General features: G+C 45.6%; 2 protein-coding genes across 3 annotated transcripts in view; both read left to right on the plus strand.

The window, feature by feature from the left end:
- Positions 1-5,391, plus strand: part of NUP133 (nucleoporin 133) — a 37,716-nt gene extending 32,325 nt beyond the window's left edge. For both annotated transcript variants that reach the window (XM_056344765.1, XM_056344766.1), the window contains 3 exons: positions 1,469-1,533; positions 3,916-4,004; positions 5,034-5,391. In XM_056344765.1, the coding sequence (XP_056200740.1) occupies positions 1,469-1,533; positions 3,916-4,004; positions 5,034-5,170 (291 nt within the window). In that variant the 3' untranslated portion in view covers positions 5,171-5,391. The remainder of the gene's footprint in view (positions 1-1,468; positions 1,534-3,915; positions 4,005-5,033) is intronic.
- Positions 5,392-9,158: 3,767 nt separating this feature from the next.
- Positions 9,159-11,759, plus strand: ACTA1 (actin alpha 1, skeletal muscle). Its single transcript, XM_056344769.1, has 7 exons — positions 9,159-9,478; positions 9,555-9,695; positions 9,845-10,169; positions 10,312-10,473; positions 10,698-10,889; positions 11,013-11,194; positions 11,344-11,759. Exons 2-7 carry the CDS (start codon positions 9,567-9,569, stop codon positions 11,485-11,487), a joined length of 1,134 nt encoding a protein of 377 aa, XP_056200744.1. The 5' UTR covers positions 9,159-9,478; positions 9,555-9,566; the 3' UTR covers positions 11,488-11,759.
- Positions 11,760-12,963: the final 1,204 nt, after the last annotated feature.

The following is a 12,963-nucleotide window of genomic DNA, read 5'->3' on the forward strand; positions in this document are numbered from 1 at the left end:
TGATCAAATATCTTGTCAGAGTAATTTTCCAGGAACCACAAACAGATCAACTTTTGAGGAGCATCAAACCTGAATTAACAACAGTCTTTCCTAAAAACCTGAAGTTGTATTATTTTTAGCAAAAGTATTCCTTACCAATTGAAAATGAGACCTCTTTACTGATTATCCTAGTCCCTGTAGTCTGGGTAGGGCTCCAAGTTAAAATCTTTTCTGTAGTAGTGCTTTGTAAACACCATTGTGCCATTTTGTTGGTCTTCAATAACTTTCGTTTGATAATTATAAATACATTTAAATTGTTCTTAAAATTTATTTTAAATTGGTTTTAATTGAATTTCTTGTATCAATTTTTCTTTTGAATAACTTTACTGTTGTTAACTAGTATTTTTTTGCTTTATATATGAATATGTTTGCTTGTCCTGTGTTTAGTACTGTATTACATTTTGTGTACTGAGGGGAGAGTGTTACTACTAAGAGTAGCATGTTACTCTGAGTTATTTCTCTGTAGCTTAAAAAGAAAATTCAGTGCCTTTTTTTCTAACTCGCCCCCTTCGTTTTTACAACATAGTCCAAATTACAATATTTTGCAGTAAAATAAATGAGCAAACTCATTTGGTTCTCTCAAGTTAGTTTTCCTCTTAAATTTTGTCAAGACAATTCATGAACACTGAGACAACTTTATTATTCCTTTACATCTAAATAAAATAAATACCACACTAAACCCATGAGATTTCAAAATTATTTTTTTCTCAGATATTTGAGTCTCTAACAACTTACGTAGAACATTCAGCACAAATTAGAGATGGTGGTCAAGACCAGAGTTTAAAAACTAGCTGTTCCCTAGTTTTCCCTGATTTTCTCTTGCAGAAGCAGTGTAAAGTCAAGACACATCATCTTGCTTTCAGGCTTCTAAATTCAAGTATTCATGGTTTCTGTTATCTCATACGAGGGGAATTTAAAGTAGGTGTGATGCTTCAGGATATTGAGAGGTGGAAAAAAATATATGGTCTTTTTTCTGACATTACATTTTAAAAGGGGCTCTGACACCAATTACCTCAGCGTTTCTGTGCAGCGAAGAGATTGCCCTTTCCAAGGCAAATGTGTTTCTTTGAAGAGATTTACTAATATATTCATAAAACATACAGCCTGATGTGGACCCTAATGCATGCTAGTTAGCTTGGCCACGCTGAAAAAAGAGCCTTGACTTTAGTCACCATTTAGTGTGTTAAAATAAAACTTGCTTAGAATACAGTGTTTTATAAATTCGTATTTGTTCAATTTCCTTTAAAACACCCTTTTTCAAATTGATGTAGTTGGTCTTCAGCAGTCGTGTGGTGATGTAGAAAGTCTGAGCCATGTTTTCAAATGGAAATTAATAGTCTTTGGTGTTTCAGCAGGTGTTATTTTTTTAATTTAAAAAAATAAATTAAAATTTTAACCTACCTGTCTTTTCTCCTTATGTGAATTGAAGGAAGAGGAAGTGGATGTAAATGATCTTAAACTTAAAATTCTCTGTAAGGCTCTCCAGAGAGATGGGTAAGTCCAATATGAATATAAATTACTGAGAGTATTTGTGACATAGCTTTTCCAGTATTACATTTTAGTATACTATTCTCTAGCTCACTGAAAAGGTTGAATTTCGCAGTATAAGGTTAGTAAAGTATAAAGTATCTGTCCAGAATATGCCTTTTTATTTATAAAGTGAAACTCCAGCCAAAAAAATCGGTATTACTTTGTTGGCTTAGCTCACTGGCCACCTACTGTGCATTCTCAGCACCTGAGACAGAAATGTACCCATGCGGCTCTCATTCTTGAACTCTTTGCTAAGGTAAAAGAAATGACTGATGCCAAAACTTTTTTTTTCTTTCCTTTGAAGCGTTTCAAATAGAAGCTTTTTAAGAGCAATGCATGCAGAGGTCACTCCAGCCAACTTTTATTTCACTTATTTTTGGCCACTGAACCACATTGACAAGTTCATGACCTTTTTGAGTTAAAGCTGCATTCTTGACTGCAAGAGATCAAATCCTTAAATACTGCTTAAGAGAGCCACTTTTACAGAATTGCAACACCAAATACAATCTGAATCCAGTTGATCTGAAGAATCTTCTCATTAAACAGTACTACTTTTCTCTCCCAGGTCACATAACTCAAATGGCATATACTCCTTTTCCTTTCTAATTTTCAGAAGTTATCCAGCTTTTCTAGCTCCCATGTATGTTCCAAGAGGACCTAAGGAAGAAAAGAGGAAAGAATACATTCCAAATGCACTGTGCCGTTTGTGATTTAAAAAGGAAGTAGGCAGCGTTTGGATTCATGCTTATGCATAGGATAGATTCCAAAGGGCAGTGGTCTGCAGAAAATAAATTCCTAGTTGCATGACTAATAAGTTATTGTCACATATGATGCAAATAATATGCAGAAACAGGTTCACACTATTCCAAGTGTTTTCTTCCCTGCCTATTATTTTCAAGACGGAAGAATCCACAATTCCTACATAGGACTAGTCCAGTGATTGGTTTATGACCTGCCTACCCTGGGCCAAGAACAGAGTTCTGGACATAATACTTAAACCATTCAATTCGTATGTAATGCTGACAAGATTTTGCCCACTCCTGCTAGCTAACCAGATGCCATTTGAGATCACTTTACTGAATAGTGCGTTTAGAAAACCTGATGTCCCTGTTGAGTTTCCAGTCCAGCAAGGCTCACAAAGAGGTTGATTACTATTTCAAAAAGAGGTAGTGTTAACTTTCATCTGTGTGCAAAAATATGCATTTGATGTGTTACAGTACCTACTTTTAAGGAAGGTGACTGTTTTCTGGCTCAATAGCTACAGATGGTGGAAAGGTTTTCGGGTAGAATGGAGAGCCTTGCTGGGCGTGCTCCTGATGTTCTGGTAGGGTTCTCACTGTCTTCCTCTGTGCTCAAGAGGAGGAAATCCCTCTACCCCCTTCCTTCACATTCTTCCCAGTAGAATTAAAGATGAAATCCTAGACGTTTGGGCGTTTGTGTGACATCCAGGGCTTCAGTGAAGTACAGAGGATTTGTCAGTACTATCTTCTGGGAGCCTGGTCCAGATCTGTTGCATTGGCCCGAGGAGGTGCACGTTAGTTTAGGGAGTGGTAGGAGAACTGGTTTTTGTCTGGCCATTTAACATACAGAACAGGAAATTTTAACAACTGAAAGGTTAGAACCACAGCAAAACAAATTAGGTTGGTGTTGACTTAAAACTGCTACATATAAAGCCCTGCAAAGATGATAAATTGTCATTTTAAATAATCTTTCTCTAAGAAAAACCTGTTTGGATTTTTTTTATCGCAGATGAGACTTGCATTCACGAGTCTTCGCCTTCAGGTTGTCTCATTTGTGATGAAACGTGTATTTGTTTTGTACCTGTGTGTGCTGTTACAGGCCAGCAACTTAAATTCTACAGTTTCTTCCTCCTTCTTCTGTTTCTTGGTGTTTGCTTTTTTGTTTTGTTTCATTTTTTTCATATGTTAGAAAATCACTGCTCTTGCTTCATTCTACCAAAAAATAAATCTATAGTTTCATCATCTCAATTGTAAAATATAATTACTGAGAATAGGTAGGTCTTGTCTTGATAAATAATATTTTTTATTTTATCAAAGACATAATTTTTCTTTTACAGTTTAGAAGACAGGAAGCATTTCTGTTGTCCTTCTAAGTAGACTACGTTACAGTAGTGTAATTTATTACAGTTTTACTCGGCATAAATAATAACTAACAGAAGATAGAAAAAAATCCGTTTGCTTTGAGCTATAGCCGATCAGATAACACTTCTGTGTGAACATGTATTAGCCACTTTTGATAACTTATGAAATTATTCTGCTTATTGTTTCTTGTTAATTTTCATTTCATCTGTGCAATTCTTTCCACAAATTATTCTTTCGTTTGCAGATGGTCCGGTTCAGAGGGTAAAGATGATCCAATTGAAGCATCTAAAGACAGTATATTTGTGAAAATACTACAAAAACTATTGAAAGAAGGTAAAGTGAACTTAAATATTATTGAACTTCTTGAAATGTTTAGTTGTTTCAAAACTTGCTTAAGATGAACACTAACATGTAAGAAGTAGTGTTCATAAATTCTCAGAGTAATAAAAACTTCCATATGCATTCCACTAGATAATTATAATCATATGGAGCTAATTCTATCTCTGTAAAATGTAGGGGGGGTGAGATGAGCAGATTTCTTGGTTATAATCTTAGTACCCTCAGATTACTTGCTCAGTAGGGCAGCCATCAGATTTTTAGCAGTTTCTTACTGCAAAGTATGTCTTGTGGAGTTAAATACTTACATCTTCTGTAAGATTCAGGATTAATAACTAATTGACTGTCACTCAGAGGAGCTTAATCTATTTTAGCTTAAACTGTTTTTTGCTTTTGTCTTCCCACTCCAAAAGCAAAAATACAATCACACACACACAGGGTTAAAACTGACTATGGGAAGTTATGGCCATCGAAGTTACAGCTGGAGGGGGGAGGGAGAGGAGGGAAACAATTTAGAGTCAAAGTCCATTTTAAATATTACTGCATCTGCACGTTTTCCAGAACAGAGAAGGCTCCATGTCAAAAATACAGAAGTTATGTTCTTCAGAACAGTTCTGGTTTTCTGTGTTCAGTCCTGTCAATTTCTTTCCTTTTGTAAGACTCTCACACCGGAGACTGAAATGTTGTGACTGATCATAGACGTATTTATCAGATGACTGATCTTACATTTAACATTTCACCAAGAAAAAAGAAAAAGTAAATACTTGAATTTTAGGCTTAAGGATTTTATGTTTAATCATGAATTCAAGAAGAAGCCCTGTTTGGGTAGGACTATTTTTTTTAACTCAGTTTTACAGGCTACTTAAGCGTTATTGCATGTCTTGATGTATATAGTAATATTAGATCTTCTCAATTCAAAAGAGTAATTTAACTCTGAGGCAGGTACAGATGTTTACTTAAAAATTATCTTAACTGCTAATGCAAAGTACTTTTATCAGTGCTGTAATAAAAGGTTTTGTGTTGCAGGAGTTCAATTAAGTGAATATTTACCAGAGGTGAAGGACTTGCTGCAAGCAGATGAACTTGGCAACTTGAGAACTAGTGCTTACTTCGAATTTGTGTTAAAGGCAAACTATGAACTCTACGTTCAGGGACAAGTATGATTCTCTCTATTTTTTTTAAATATTTTTTCTAAAGACCTGTTAAATTAATGGATACTTTTTTATGTTCTGTTTGTTTTTTTGCTAAAACTTTGTAATAAAATCAATATGAGTAATATACTTGGTTTTAAATTTATAGACATTGGCGCTTTAGTCAGGAGAGGCAGAGTTGTGTTTTCGGGCAAAAGAAGAATAAAGTTTTCATTTTCTGTGCCTTTCATAAACTTGTGGTTTCATTTTATATCTTCATCAGTATGAGTCCTGCCTGAGGCTCAAAGATACACAGACACACAGGGTGAAATGTGGGACCCACTGCAGAAGGTGGGGAAACTTTTGTTCTCACTTTGTTGGGGATGTGACTTCAATTCAGAAACATAGTGAAAACATTAATGCTGGGAGACTATGTAGCTTACCCAAGAAACAAATAATTATTCTGTAAGATAACCCTACTCTCTCTTTGTACAACACTTTTTGCTGTAGAAACTAGGTAATTTCAATTTTTGCTTTAAAGATTACTGGCACAAACTGGCTTCTCAGTCGTCACTTAGCATTTCTGTGACAGAAAGGAATAAAGCACAGTTCTCAGAGTCTTCTGGTCCAGTAAATATACCATTCTTTCAGTTTATGTCTGTAAGATTAAACTTTTTAAAAACGTGTTAATATTTTATCTAACTTTCATTTAAGCTATATCCTGATTTCTAGAATACATGTAAAAATGAGATTAACAGCTCACCATGCCGTCATTCACAGCAACTGCTTGAACCTAGGCTCAGAAGAAACCTAGAAAGCAGTTATGAAAGTGTGGGAGGTCCAGCATGATCTTCCTTATGCGTTGACTTGTTCTCTACTGGTTGATGCTAAATTTTCTTCTTTTTTTTTTTTAAAAAAAAAACTGCCCCAGTTAGTTGCCTCTGACACAGGAATAAAAAAAATCCATTTAACTTTTCAATTTTAATTATTCTGACTGGCAGCAGATTTTCATCTTTAAATAAAAGTTACTTCAATCTGATGTGTTTCACCTTTCTTTTGCAAGTAGCTCGGCAGCCAGAGTGAATGCAGAGCAACTTGCATGCCCTTATGTTTTACTTGTCTGGCTCCATGCCTGCTGCTACAACTTGATCCAACAGCTGAGAAGGTCAGAAGTTAAATTGGTTGAAGAGAATCCAGTTTCTAGTTTTAAAAGCACAACTCCCCTTCCGTGGCTTCCCCTCCTCTCTGTACTAATACAGTAAGCTGGGCTGAGAGTCTGAACATGTTTGGAAGAATAGATTTATCTAGAGAGGTTCTAACTAATATGGAAAAGAAATGCACTAGCAGTCATCTTCTAAGATTGTTTGAAGAAGCGAACTTTGCTCTTCTGCAGCCTTGCATGGCTGAGAGACAAAGGAGCGGGTATGACTCCCAGCTGCAGCTTCAAAGGAGTGGGTCATTTAATGCCTTAGAAGAATTCCCCGTGCTTGCTTAAATGTCACTTTAAAGGTGATTTCACATCATTGATAAACTCGGTGTTTTAGGAGGAAGGGAATAATCAAACAAATGATTGCCACCCCCTGCTGAAATGTGTTCTACCTGAACTTTTACTGGACTGTTAAATCTTGCTTGAAATCTCTTTTAATTGACTGTCATCCACCATAAAACACTGCAGGGATATCTCATATCTTCCCAGACTGTCTACTGTATTCTGTCAGGAGCAGCAGGGTGAGCCCCAGAAAGCTTGCTCCAGAAGCAGGCGTTCCTGTTCATCTTTCGCTATCCATCTGTTCCAAGGCGCCTGGCTTCCCCACTGGGATGGGTTTAGTCCAGTTGGTGCAAAAGCGTTCTCCAGGGTCTCGGGAAACTTATTAGCCATGTAGGCTTCGCAACTAATGTTTATTCCGCTGCTGGGTTGAGAGGTGTTTGGCATTTGTGCAACAGCTTTCCATTTGACTATTGCCAAAACAGAAGGCTATGGGCAAGGAGATCAGTTAAATAAAGCCTCGTTAAAATAACTTCCACGTCTAAACTGAAGTTTAATGGTCTTGTATAAGGAACGTTGAGCTGGTTCGCTATTCTGTTGGAAAGCTTCAAGAGGCTGGGATCTGGGGCTCTTTCTCTTCTCTGCCCTCCATTTCATTATGTAATAAGCTGTTCTGGTGCAGAACTCCTGTCTCAGATTACTGTATGGGGAAGATGCCTTCGTTTACCACTGCACATCAAAGGTCATGCCAGAGCTCTAGGTTGTTTCCAAGCATAATAAATACAAACTTGGGACAGAGAGATTCCTGTTTTGGTTAAAATGGCTTAAGGAGTATGGGTAACTCCTTTTGAGTAAGGAAGTATATGTTGCTTCTTAAATAGTTTTCTCAGAAACAGAAAATACACGGTACAGAATGTCCACGCTTCTATCTTCTGTTGTCACCAGAGCAGCAGGAAAGCTTGTCTGTTGTCATTTGTGATCAATTTCAGAAGCTACACATTGTGGATAGTGATCTTCTTTGTGCCCAGCTCTGTTCTGGAAACTAACTTCAAACGTTTTCTGACTTGGCACCAAAGCCAAATTTACTTAGAGTCCAGTTAAGTATCTGACCTACCCATGGAAAATGATCTTTTATGCAGAACTGTAAGAATGTTAACACTGCCATTGGGCATTTTGTTGTAAACTAGATTGGGGTGGAGAGAAAATTAAGGGAAACAGAAGGGATGAAGTGGGGTTTATGCTTGCATCGGGTTTCATTGTAGGATTAAGAATGTTTATCTTTCAGTGACGTTGGGCTTTCCGTTACTTGATTTCTGATTCAACACAACTGACTGTATTTTGGAAACTGTGATGGAGCATTACAGTTCTGTAAATAGATTCAATGGCCGTGATGCCTTTAAGTGCTTTCAGGCTTCCGATTTTTGTACTACCAGTTGTCGATGACAGAACTGAAGAATAACATGACAAGTTGCAGAGCAGTATGAGAGAATAGCATGTTTTATCCCTCGCGTACTTCAATACAATAACTTGACAAGAACTGAAAATCTATAGGAGAATGAAATAGAGCGCTGCCAGAGGTAAAGAGAAATGCTGCCAAGCTGGAAGATGCAGAAATCAAATGAAGGAGGAGAAAAGCCTGCTTCTCTGTTGACCCGTCTGCTCTGCCTTGCAGCAGAGGAAATCAGCTGCAGAAATGCCTTCACTTGCGGGAGACTCCTTGCAGCTTGAGTACTTCTGGCTTACTGTTTCTTCTTCCTCCTCTCCCGACTCCCTAAGTTTTAAAAGGATTTACCCTTGGGCCAGTTGTGCCCTCACAGGTCTTGAAGGTTGATTTGCGTCGGCTCATTGGCAGGGCTGCTCGTGTGACTGCGTCTTCTTTTTATCGGTAACCAGAATGTCTAACGTCTGTCTTCCAAGCGTCCCAGGTGGACCCTCTGCTTTGGTATCCATAGCTGAAGGAGATGAGCTGTTCCTCCTCCTTGCATAGCACCCTCAGCTCGTCAGAGATGCCTTGCCCATGAGCCCACACTCTGGTCGGAGAGGGTGAGCCGCAGCGATGGCTGGTGGGCTCCTGCCTCGCAGCCGCCACTCGGTGACGGCACCAGCATTCACGGCCGCGTCAGGCAGAGCTCTGGGATCAGCTGGTCACCAGGATTAACGCTTCGCCAGGCTTCGCTGCAGGCGTTTGTCTGACAGATGCTACCCCACGCATTTATTTTCCATTTGTAAACCACCGCAAAGGAAGAATGGCGCGGCTTAGCTCGGCGCGTAACGCCGTGGCTTTTGCACCCACCGTGGCACGATGTGCAGACCCGGCTCTGCCTCGTCGCTTCGCCGGCCCCCGCAGCTCCCCGTCCCCACCTCACCGGCGGGGAAGGCCCCTCCGCGGCCCCCGAAGGCCCGGCCTGCCCCGGCCTCCCCCGGCCCCCGCCGCCGCGGGCAGGGCCGCGGCCCGCTCCGCCCTCACGCCCCGGCGGGCCCGGGCCCGCTCCCCCGCCCTGCCCCGGCGGCGCCGCCGCGCCGGCCCCCACCTGCTCTGCCCTTAGCGGGCCCGGCGGTGCCGCGGGATTATTTCGGCCGCGGCGGGGGGGCCCGGCAGACGCGCCTTATACGGCCGGGCCCGGCTCACCTGGGCCGCCGCCAGCAGCGCCTTCTTTGGGCAGCGCCGGGCCGGGGCCGCGCCGGGCCCGACGCCCAAATATGGCGACGGCCGGGGCCGCATTCCTGGGGGCCGGCCGGGGCCGCCGCCCGCCGCGATAAAAGGCCGGCGGCCGGCGCGGCCCACGAGCTGCCCGGCGAGGAGCGGGAGGCCTCTCTGCCAGCGGCCCGACGCGCGGAGCCCGCAGCCAGCCCAGGTAAGCCCCGGCCCCGCCGCCCCCGTGTGCGGCCGCCGCCGGCCGCCAGGCTCAGCCCGCACCCTGTGCCCCGCAGACAGCCGACGCCATGTGCGACGAGGACGAGACCACCGCGCTCGTGTGCGACAACGGCTCCGGCCTGGTGAAGGCCGGCTTCGCCGGGGATGATGCCCCCAGGGCCGTGTTCCCCTCCATCGTGGGCCGCCCCCGCCACCAGGTATGGCGACGTCCCCCTCCGAGCCCCCCGCCGGGCCCCGCCACCGCCTCCCAGCCCTCGGCCTGCAGGGAGGACGCCCGGCCCGCCAGGGAGCCCCGCGCTGCCGCCCGTGGACAGGTCGCCGAGCCCCCCCCTTTCCTCCCCCACAGGGCGTCATGGTGGGTATGGGTCAGAAAGACTCCTACGTAGGAGATGAAGCCCAGAGCAAGAGAGGCATCCTGACCCTGAAGTACCCCATTGAACACGGCATCATCACAAACTGGGACGACATGGAGAAGATCTGGCACCACACCTTCTACAACGAGCTGCGCGTCGCCCCTGAGGAGCACCCCACCCTGCTCACTGAGGCCCCCCTTAACCCCAAAGCCAACCGTGAAAAGATGACCCAGATCATGTTTGAGACCTTCAACGTCCCTGCCATGTATGTGGCCATCCAGGCTGTGCTGTCCCTGTACGCCTCTGGCCGTACCACTGGTGAGTGCGAGTGTCCCGCCGGCCCCCCTTCCCCGAGCGAGGGTGCCCGGCACTGGTCCCCTACAGCTGGCAAGTGCTCAGCCCCCCCAGGGCAGGACCCTCTGTGGGCTACATCTCAGGTGGCTGCTTTTTGTTCCCTCAGGTATCGTGCTGGACTCCGGTGATGGTGTGACACACAATGTCCCCATCTATGAAGGGTACGCCCTGCCCCATGCCATCATGCGCTTGGATCTGGCCGGCCGGGACCTCACCGACTACCTGATGAAGATCTTGACTGAGCGTGGCTATTCCTTCGTCACCACAGGTAAGCACTATTCCCTCCTGTAAAACATCCCCCGTTGCTTCTAGCCCTTGCAGCTCCAGGGATGCCATAGCCTCATGTCCCGTTGCAAGTCCTGTGAGCGCTCCCTCCCTGTCGGGAGCTTGTCTGTGCTTGGGGGTACAGAGTCCTGGCGGACCTGTGGAGGAGATGCAAGCGTTCACTGTTCCTCCTTTGCAAGCACTGATGCCTTTGCTTCCCCCCAACAGCTGAGCGTGAGATTGTCCGTGACATCAAGGAGAAGCTGTGCTACGTGGCGCTGGACTTTGAGAACGAGATGGCCACCGCTGCCTCTTCCTCCTCCCTTGAAAAGAGCTACGAGCTGCCTGATGGGCAGGTCATCACCATCGGCAATGAACGTTTCCGCTGCCCAGAAACACTCTTCCAGCCTTCCTTCATTGGTGCGTGTGCCCCCTCTCCCTCTCTCCTCCCCTACCAGCTCTCCCTTTTCTCCAGAGTCCTCCTGTAGAGCTCTCGCTTTGCGCTGAACTTGTGCCTGCGTTTCTCTCCTTCTCTGCCCCCAGGTATGGAGTCTGCAGGGATCCATGAGACCACCTACAACAGCATCATGAAGTGCGACATTGACATCAGGAAGGACCTGTACGCCAACAATGTCATGTCTGGGGGTACCACCATGTACCCAGGTATTGCTGACCGCATGCAAAAGGAGATCACGGCCCTGGCCCCCAGCACAATGAAGATCAAGGTAAGGCTGGACCACGAAGGACCCAGGCGCAGGAGCAGCCTTCTCTTGCCCTCCCGCAAACAGCATGCGGGTTACCTGTGCGTGCCCCCGTGCGGGCCACCCACAGCGGTTGCTTGTTTCCTGATCTCTGTATTCTTGGCTTTTTCTAGATCATCGCCCCACCTGAGCGTAAGTACTCTGTCTGGATCGGTGGCTCTATCCTGGCCTCCCTGTCCACCTTCCAGCAGATGTGGATCACAAAGCAGGAATACGATGAGGCTGGCCCATCCATTGTCCACCGTAAATGCTTCTAAACATGTTTACATGATCACTTTGCCAGCCACGCTCAGGATGACAACCTTCTAGGTTGCAGGTTGCCGAGGACCTGCAACAGCCATGTAACTTTCTATTTTGTAACGATTTCTGGTTACTGTTGCTGCAAAGCTCCACGTGACACAGTGTATGTAAAGTGTACATAAATTAATTTATTTTACCTCGTTTTGTTTGTTTTTAAAACCAACGCCCTGTGGAAGGAAACAAAAAACTTCAAGAAGCATTAAATCATCAGTCATTCTGTCACACCCCTCATGTGGTTCATGTCTTCATTTGTGGGGGTTCTTCCATCACTCGCTGACGTAGCGTGTCGTCTAATGGTGAGGGCAGGGGGTGGTGGGGCTGGACCTCCCCAGGCGGGAGGAGGGCTGTGGAGGGGAGGGGACCCCAGCTACAGGAGCCAGCTCTGTGGGACTTGCTTGGGTTGCAGAGAGCCCAGCGGGGCTGAGAGCAGCCTGGTGGTGGCTGTGCCTTGCATCATGCTGCTACAAGGTGGGTGCCCGCTGCTCTGCAACATGCTTCCCCCTAGACCCAGGGTGGGAAAGGGTTACCTGGAGTCTTGGCTTGCAAAAGATTTTATTTGGTTCCACTTGCCAAAAAAGTAGCCCTGGCATGCTTGTGCAGCTCCAAGGCATGATGGATGGAGGCATGGCTGGGGCTGAGGGCAGGTGGCATGTGCAGGTTAAATAAAGAGCTTTCCACTCCGCTTATGGGAAACCCTCCTGCCACCATGCTGTCCCTGGTGTGCTGAGGGCAGCCGGGGCCACTTCCTCACCCTGCCTGACACGTTTGCCCTTTGCAGTGGTCACACACGAGGGGCTGCCTGCAAAGGGACAACCCTCTTCTCCACCCTCCCAGGGCCAGATCCTTCACAGAGGGACTCCCTGGGAACCCGAAGGAAAACCCCAGGGGCTTCCCCCTGCACGGTTGCCTACGAGGAGGCAGAGCAGGGCGGGCAGTGGGGAAGCTGCCCCTGCCTGCCTGTCTCATTTCTCTCTTACTGGGGCAGGGGGCTCTGGGGCCCCCCCTTTGCTTCTACTGTCCCCCCACCCCCACCAGGTACTTAGGTCCCTTGAGGAGCCACCCTAAAGCCTTGCTAGCCTTGGCACATCTCCCTGGGGGAGGGCACACATGCAGGAGCCGGCAGCCTTTGGAGGAGGACTCCTGGAGCAAAGGGTGCTGGCAGGAAAGCAGCGCTTGAGTTTTGGGGTGTCCCTTTGCTGTGGGAGCAGTGCTGGGTAAAAAAGATGACGATTTTCAGCTAAACTTCCAGCCCAGGAAGCTTTTTTGCTCTGCTGTGACTATGCTGAGGGTGCACTTGCTTCACATTTTGGCTGGGTTTACCTGCATTAAAGCGAGACCTGTAAGTGAGTACAATTTTTTTTAGCCCCATCCCAAAGGAAGAGCCTTCGGGAAGAGCTGGCCTGATCCTTCCCTGGTATCTGGGGGCAGGGAGG

The sequence above is a fragment of the Falco biarmicus genome, chromosome 6, assembly GCF_023638135.1.
Source record: "Falco biarmicus isolate bFalBia1 chromosome 6, bFalBia1.pri, whole genome shotgun sequence".
Taxonomy (NCBI): Eukaryota; Metazoa; Chordata; class Aves; order Falconiformes; family Falconidae; genus Falco; species Falco biarmicus.

Coding starts and splice junctions, on each gene's coding strand:
- ACTA1 (XM_056344769.1), top strand. CDS start 9,567: ATGTGCGACGAGGACGAGACCACCGCGCTCGTGTGCGACAACGGCTCC. Junction 9,696..9,844: donor TGGGCCGCCCCCGCCACCAG/GTATGGCGACGT, acceptor CCTCCCCCACAG/GGCGTCATGGTGGGTATGGG. Junction 10,474..10,697: donor CTATTCCTTCGTCACCACAG/GTAAGCACTATT, acceptor TCCCCCCAACAG/CTGAGCGTGAGATTGTCCGT.